We start from the raw sequence: 8,418 nt of genomic DNA on the forward strand, positions 1-8,418 counted from the left end.
AGAATCACCGAAAAAAAATAGAAATATAATTATGAAGTCATAATCATATTTTATCATATTTACAAAAATTTAAAATTTATTTAAACCTATTGAAAATACGAAAATATTTCCAGTAAAATATATCATCAAAACGTTCTGTTTATGAATTCATAGCTAATGTAATAAGAATAAAACATCGCGTTAAATTTACAACAATAATAAATATTATTATTTTTTATTGACTAATAATAATTTGTATCTATATTTATAAACGTTTTATACAAAAAATATATAATTTACACTTATATTTATTATTTTTATGTACATAAATTAATACAATTTATATTCATGTTTTTTAAAATTTATACACAAATTAATAAAATTTATTAGTTAAAAATAATTAAATATTTATGTTGGTTAAATAATGATTAAAAATACTAAAAATTGTTGACCCAAATAATTTCTCTTAAATTTATATTAATGTACATCAAAAATATAATTTTTAGGATAAATTACACTCATGTTTTTAAAATTGGATGAAACTGTATTTTAATAACCAATAAGAACATAGGAAAATAAGTAATTTTCCATAGAGGATAATTATTTAGCTTGATTTAATACGTTATTGTATTTTCTATGGTTATAACACATAGAAATTAAATTTTAGCAAGGAAGAAGAAAATAAAAAAGTACATATATAATAAGAAAATGGATTCCCACAAGAGGGAAGAGAGAGAAAGAGAGGGTCCCATAACTTGTAACAGAAAATCATAGCTTGTTTCGTTTCAGTTGCACTCTTGCACGGTTAGCTTCGTCCATTCATAAATCATAATAATATCATCACTCCAATTTGAAGGTTACATCTTCGCACGTTCAATTCAACCCTTTCTGATCCCTCTTCTCACATTTAACGGTAAGTTTCCAATTCCTTTGATCAATGTGTTTGTAGTGATTTGCGCGTTCATTTCGTTGAATATATGTTTTCTTTATTAATTATTATTTCTATTTTTGGTTTTTATATTTTTTGTTTATTTAATTTTATTCGTTTATGTTGAAGAAGGATTTGGTGTTATTTGGAATCTGGGAAAATGGGTTTGATTTCTGGGATGTTTCTTGGGATGGTATTCGGCATAGCATTGATGGCAGGGTGGCATCGCATGATGAGATACCGAAGCGCCAAAAGGACTGCAAAGGTGTCATCATTTCGTTATTTTAATCTTTTCTTCTTTCTTTTTGGATTTAATAATCTTTAGAACCCAATAATGTTCTTGTGCTGTTTATATTAAAAATTGTTGTTGATCAGTGTTTTAGAGATGGTGTTGAAGCTAGGAAAGTTGATGAATTTGAGATATGTTTAGCTTAGTGAGTTTCGAATATGTAAAAGAAAGAAAAGACTTGGAGATCATTCATAATAAAGGATGTTATATATAATAATGTAGACTATATGTTATGACTTTTGAATTATTGCTTCTGGAAAAATGGAAAATTATATGCAGAAATAATATATGTTATCATTTTTACAGCTCATAGGAAATTGGTTAATAATTTAAAGTTGTTCTTGTTATTAAGCAATCGGAATGATAATGAAGTGTAAGGAGATACTTCACTAATTTATAGATATGGATTCGATTAACCAACCTGGATTGTTCCAGTGGTTAGCTTGCTCGTCACTTAAACAAGTGTTGGGTGTACGAATATCACTTGTATATTCGGCAACTCATTTGGTCATTAACCTGCCTATTTGGGAGCTATTGTGAAACCAAAAAAACAAAGATATGGATTTGATTTCCTCTGATAAATTGAAGGCAGAAAGCTGACAGATTTCAAGCTTAGCAGTTCATTTATCTGATTGTCATAAGACTCTTAATTGTAATTTTACAGCTTTTTTAGGAACTTCAACTTTACTCGGGGTAATGGAGTATGTCTTGATTTAACTGCAGAATGAAAAAGGGGAGGCTTGGGGACTGAGAATGCTGTGTTTTAATCTGTTGATATCACTTGAAATCATTTATGTTACTGCAGGCAGTTGATGTTAAACTCCTTGGATCCCTAAACAGAGATGATGTGAAGAGACTTTGTGGTGATAACTTTCCTGAATGGATATCTTTTCCTGTATATGAGCAGGTTGGATTCTCATCACTTGTTGAAATTGTGATTACTACATTTATGTTTCTTGTTGCATATGCATTGCTCTGTATGATGCTTCCCTTCATTGATTCTTACAGGTGAAATGGCTAAACAAGCAGTTGTCTAAACTTTGGCCATTTGTCGCAGATGTGAGTATGCTTGCATGCACTTTATTTGTTTCCATCATGATCTGCAATAGTTTGTATATACTTTATTTGTTCATTTTACAGAATACATTTTAATTTTTTAGTTTATAATCAAATATTAAGTTTAATTTATGATATAACATTATATAGCTTCTCACTTGTTTCTTGAGTTTAAATGAGAAAAAGAGCATATTGAATGAATCTTGTCTATGGTGATAGACCAAGACATGGCTTTGGTTTGTCCGTAATCTTGATTTAACTCTTAAAATCTTTTGATATTACGATTTTGAATGAAGCAATCGATTGTACCAAATTTCTACCAGGTCGGACAATTTTATAATTTAGATTTTATTACGATTTCATAATTTATTCGTTCAATTTATATAAAATCTTGATTTTCTCCCCCTTGCTGATAGTTGTGCTTGATTTGAATTATATTTTCGTTTAGGCAGCATCAATGGTCATAAGAGAATCTGTTGAACCAATATTGGAACAGTATAGACCGCCGGGTATTAGTTCATTGAAGTTCAGTAAATTGTCCCTTGGAAGTGTCGCTCCAAAGATTGAAGGTATCTACTAACAAAATTTTGAAACCTTTTGAAGCAGGTTATGTAAGATTTTTTATGTCTCTCTTTGTTATTTAATGAGATTTCATTTCTTTTTTATCCGTTATCCAACCAATTTAATCTGCCATCACTTGGCAACATCCATTAAAATCTAAAACCGTGCAAAAATTAGGAGATTCAATTTATATGCAATCCTTGTGTTATCTACCTTTGTTAATTTCCCTGTTGGGTCAATTTTGTATATCAAGAATTAATGCATGAATAGTTTCTTGATCCATGCAGGTATTCGTGTTCAGCGTCTCAAGAAAGGCCAAATAACAATGGACATCGATTTCCGTTGGGGTGGTGATCCCAATATTGTTTTGGCTGTTGATGCAACAATTGCGTCCATCCCTATTCAGGTTAAACTTAGCAGTATTTTATATTGAATTTCTTCTTGATTTATGAAATATTCAGAATACTGAGTTTTATTGCTTCAGTTGAAGGATCTCCAAGTTTTCACCGTTATCCGGGTCATATTCCAACTTTGTGAAGACATGCCATGCATTTCTGCTGTTGTTGTTGCTCTACTTGCTGAGGTAAAAAGCCAAACAAATCTTGATAATTGATCACCTAGTGGGAAAAAAACCTAGATGTTTGTGGTTTAGTAGTTTGACTAATTTATCATAGTGCGATCAAGGTAATCAAACTTAAAAATCCAGTTAAATTTCATAAGTTACTTGGATTGTAAAACTTGACTCATGATGCCTTTTTCTTTTTCTAGTTACTGACTCACAATATATAACACAGACCCGATGAATTCTATATAACCACTTCTAAGTGGCTAAGATTCGAATCCATGCACTCTTCAGCAAGGCATACATAGATACCAGTAGAATAAGCTTAGCAGTGCACTACTGCTGCGTTTGGTTTGTGTATCTCGAGACATAGACACTAAAATATAGACAAAATAGGATAGAATTTTTAATTTGTATTTTTTTTTTTTTTTTATCGATTGCAACGGGTAAGACTCAGACTCAAATCGAAACCTTTAGGCGGAGAAGGAAAGACCATACCATTTGAACTATAGTTGGTTAGCTTTCTGACTAAGTTAACTTGGGATGCTGTAAAAAACAGAGGCCCTTTCTTTGTCTCTGAGCCTAATCCTCCGTTGACAATCTCCTGCTTCCACTGCTTCTTGGACCAATTGTTCCACTGCTGCCTCCCAGTCCACTGGTTTCCGAATTTGAGCCAGAATTTGAGCTTGTGATGGATCGGGTCCCTTGGGTGTTGGTTCCTCCTCCGGGTCGGGTTTCCCCTCCTTGGAATATCCCTGCCTGGCGCCAGGCGTCGTTGCGGTGCTCTATGGCCACCGCGCGATCCATCAGTTCTTGGAGGCTCTCAAAGTCAGAAACAGCCATCTCCGCCCGAATCTCCTTCTTCAGCCCACTCAAGAAGATACACATTAGCGTCTCATGCCCAAGATTCTTCTGCGTCCACACCTCTAGTTCGAACTCGCGCCGATACTCCGCCACCGTGTTTGTCTGTTTCAATTCCAGAAGCGGTCCCATTGGATTCGCTGCCGCGCCGGGATGAAACCTCTTCAGTAGGTCTTGCTTGAACCTATCCCAGGACAAGAGTGGAGTCTGCTGCTCCCACCACTCTAACCATGTGAGGGCCTCGCCACCGATACCCAGGGTTGCGTAGTTCAGTTTTTCTTCGGATGCGATCTGTTTCAATCGGAAGTAGCTTTCGATTCTCACCAACCATCCACGTACGTCTTCTCCATCAAAATGCGGAAGCTCCACTCTGCGGTTCACCTCTACCCGTGCCGCCCGTGTCTCCGCCGCTCCAGCGTTAGAGTGGTGCCTCTCTCTGCCACTTAGCTCCTCCAGCATCTTCATGATCAACTCCATGTTTCTAGTCTGTTCTTCCATCTGACGCTCCAATCTATCCATTCTAGCTTCCATGGTGGCAATAACAGAAACAGAAAAAGGATATAACAATGAATCCAGTCTAATTCCTCACTCAATTCCCACCTCTTATATTCTCTCTCCAAATCATGTGAGATCACACCTCTGCACCCCTAGGCTCACGCCCCTCATCCTCTGTGCCAGGTGGACAGTTAGTTTGTTACGTGAATATTCCTATTGTTGTTTTTTTCCCCTTTTTACCCTCATCTCTAATTCTTCTGCTATAGTGAAAGAGCAGTGGGGAAATTAGAATTAGAAGCTTCTATGATCTTAGGGTCAGGGTGTGTTATAGTCTTACAGATGCTAATATTGATCTTTTAGCCTTGCAATTTCTGACTGTTCCATTAATGTTTATTCAGCCGAAGCCTAGAATTGATTACATTCTGAAGGCTGTTGGTGGAAGTTTGACAGCACTGCCTGGAGTTTCAGATATGATTGATGTTAGTTCTATCCATTTCATGAAAGTTTCCCTTTTTCCCTTTTGAGTTATATATAATACATTAACCTTTTTACTGAACATTTCACAGGATACTGTGAACTCAATTGTTACTGATATGCTACAATGGCCTCATAGGATTGTTGTTCCACTTGGCGGTGTACCTGTTGATACAAGGTAATATGAACATCATAGAACTTTTTATTCTGTTTGTTGTATTTCTTATTCTTTTTGGGAAATGTGAATCCTCAAGTATGTTATTATCACACTATTGGAGCATCTTTGTTGTTTGCAGTGAACTGGAGCTTAAACCCTGTGGAAGGGTTACAGTAACGGTGGTTCAAGCAAATGATTTAAAGAACATGGAAATGATTGGGAAATCTGATCCTTATGTAGCTCTGCATATTCGACCAATATTTAAGGTTAAAACCAAGGTTGTTGATAACAACCTGAATCCTGTTTGGGATGAGAAATTTGACCTGATTGCAGAAGACCTGGAGACTCAGTCCATCATTTTTGAGGTTTTACGCCATTATACTTTGCCTTCATTTGTGTTAGATGTTTTCCTTCTTGGTCTGTTCAAGTGCTTTGATTTGACTAGCAGTCTACTTTTCAAACACACCATTCATAATATTATCACTTAATTGTGATGAATAGGATTTAGTTTATGCAATGCTTTTTGTTAAAGAGCAGACAATTTTTCCCACAAGTATTGGACAACTATGAATAACCATCAAATATTGAGGACCTAATTGTATATTTTTTGAAATTAGTCAGTGTGTAAAGTAAGCAAATTAGTGGTTAAAATCTCCCTTGGATCATTAAGTAGGGTCCACCAAAAAAAAAGGATCTTAATTCAAGTGTGGTTAAACTTGCTTTCTTACTCTCTCACTTTACACATTATCTAACATTAGAGTATCAAAATCCTCAACTATAATTGTGGTGTGTGGACAACCATAATTTGAATTGTGATTATTTCACAATAAATTATGCAAACTTTGTTCAACATTTAGTTTGTAATAATTATTTATTTTAAGAATTAGTTAAGTGCTCCCCCAAGATAAAAAATATTGAACAAATGCAAGCTGATCTAAATATCTATTGACGGTACTACTTCAAGATTATATGAATTCTATATTTCTCCTACTTATAAAATTTGTTGCTCCAACATTGACACTAGTGTTATTTCTACACACTGGTACATATGAGAATATTTTCTTGCTGAAATAGGCTTATAGCAGCTTTCTTATCCAATGAAGTCTTAAAATAACAGAGTATTCATTTGTATTTACTCGGCTAGACATTTTAATAATTCAATCTTCCATCTTTCTCCCTCTTTGCAAATAGGTTTTCGATGAAGACATTGGGCAAGATAAGCGATTAGGAGTAGCCAAATTTCCACTTAGTGAATTGGAGGAAGAAACTGAAAAGGAGCAGGAGTTGAGGTTGCTAGCGTCACTTGATACGAAGGTTAAAGACAAGAAGGATCGAGGAACCTTGACAGTAAAGGTATAAATTGATCGTATCTTGTTTCTTTTTTGGCATTGTAATCATTGCAAAATCACAAGTGCTATTTGGAAAACTATTAAAAGTTTCTTAAACTGAACAAATTTTAGTTGGTAACTGGTACAAATAATTTGTAATTTCTTCAAAGTAGGAAGAAAAATAAATTTGAGAGAGAGAATGAGTAGGAATAGAACTTTAATTCTTCTCAAAAACAACTTGTTGGACTACTTTTGTTGGTCTAATTGTACACAATTTTGGGGCTGGTCCCTTGCTTTTTGTTACATGTTGTTATTTGGTCATGTTCACTAATTCACTTCACCTAATGGAATAAAGCTTTGTTGCTGTTATTATTTGGTCATGCTATCTTTGACATATTTTAGCTCCTTTCTCTATTTTGTTCTCTTTACGTGTGGTTAAGTTACAATGACATTGAAATTTTCAGGTCTTTTATCATCATTTTAACAAGGAAGAGCAATTGGCTGCATTAGAAGAAGAGAAAAAGGCAATAGAAGAAATGCAGAAACGTAGAGATGAGGGAGTTGTAGGGACTACAAAGCAGACATTAGATAGAGCAGCATCAGTAGCTGGAACCGGTGTTGGAATGGTTGGTAGTGGCGTCGCCACTGGCGTTGGAGTTGTCGGCAGTGGCGTCAGTGCTGGAGCAGGGCTTGTCGGCATTGGAGGTGGCAGTGGATCCGGACAAGGCAGCGGTGCTAGTCCCGGCAGCAGCGGCTCTGGCATTGCTGGTGGTTTCATTGGCAATGTTGGTAGTGGACTAAGCAAGGCAGGAAAGTTTGTAGGCAGAACATTTGCAGGGCCAAGTGGAAGAAAAAGTGGTTCAACTACGCCTATCAGCAATTATGAGGAGAGTGGGGGTGGTGCAAAGCCTAGGCCTGTGTGATTCTTGCATGGACACTTCATGAGTAATGAAATTCATCTTGGAACTCTAGTAGAGCTTTGACAATAGATAGATTTACTTACATTGCTTGTTCTTTTTCATATATACATATAAAATCTGAATGGAAATATATATAGTTTGTTAACAGATAGCAAAAATGTTCATTTAGTCTGTATTTTTTGTATGATCTTTCTCTGTATTTTTTGTTTAGCATGAATTTGTAATAAAATTTAACAATTTGTAAAAAAAATTCCACTTATTTACCGAAATCAAAGTTATTCCAAACGAATCAATTATACAGATTTTTTGTTGTAGAATTTGACATTTTGTTGTCTGACAAAATATTATGGCTATTCAACGTTGTATTGTTGCATATGATCTTTTTAATAACATTCCTAATAATTTTGGAAAGAAAAATAATAGATAGTGTTATCTTTTTAACTATTTTCCGAAAAAAATTAATCTTTTATATAAATTTAATTTTAATACACTTTAAATGTAAAACAAATTTATATGTGCATCTAATCACGTAACACTATATCGTAAAAGGACAGATGTAATTACACGACTATATTATATTATTAATGCATCAAAATTAAACTCTACATGTATATTCAATTTTTTTATTTATTTAAAATTAGTAAAATAATTAAAAATAAATTAAGACACTGACAATTATTTTTTTAAAAAAAAGTTTAATTAATATGTGCCCTAAAATTACTATATTTAAAAAGTTTTAAATGTTTTTGTTAATGAATGCACAACAATTGCATTGAAAATCAAACTTTCCACAATTTCTATAATAAAT

At 34.1% G+C, this 8,418-nt stretch overlaps 1 protein-coding gene across 1 annotated transcript; it reads left to right on the forward strand.

Annotated features, from left to right (window-relative positions):
- The first annotated feature begins 815 nt into the window (after window positions 1-815).
- On the forward strand, window positions 816-7,850 carry LOC130973735 (calcium-dependent lipid-binding protein-like). The gene is made up of 12 exons (XM_057898381.1): window positions 816-892; window positions 1,040-1,172; window positions 2,002-2,103; window positions 2,205-2,255; window positions 2,701-2,821; window positions 3,101-3,219; window positions 3,298-3,396; window positions 5,130-5,210; window positions 5,298-5,383; window positions 5,502-5,727; window positions 6,554-6,715; window positions 7,155-7,850. Exons 2-12 carry the CDS (start codon window positions 1,068-1,070, stop codon window positions 7,611-7,613), a joined length of 1,611 nt encoding a protein of 536 aa, XP_057754364.1. The 5' UTR covers window positions 816-892; window positions 1,040-1,067; the 3' UTR covers window positions 7,614-7,850.
- Window positions 7,851-8,418: the final 568 nt, after the last annotated feature.

This window comes from Arachis stenosperma, chromosome 4, assembly GCF_014773155.1.
Source record: "Arachis stenosperma cultivar V10309 chromosome 4, arast.V10309.gnm1.PFL2, whole genome shotgun sequence".
NCBI classification, from domain to species: domain Eukaryota; kingdom Viridiplantae; phylum Streptophyta; class Magnoliopsida; order Fabales; family Fabaceae; genus Arachis; species Arachis stenosperma.

Bases quoted from the DNA above. Each gene is read 5' to 3' on its own strand.
- LOC130973735 (XM_057898381.1), top strand. From the start codon at position 1,068: ATGGGTTTGATTTCTGGGATGTTTCTTGGGATGGTATTCGGCATAGCA. The intron at 2,256-2,700 runs GTGAGTATGCTT...ATTTTCGTTTAG, and splicing joins TTTGGCCATTTGTCGCAGAT to GCAGCATCAATGGTCATAAG. The intron at 3,220-3,297 runs GTTAAACTTAGC...TTATTGCTTCAG, and splicing joins TTGCGTCCATCCCTATTCAG to TTGAAGGATCTCCAAGTTTT.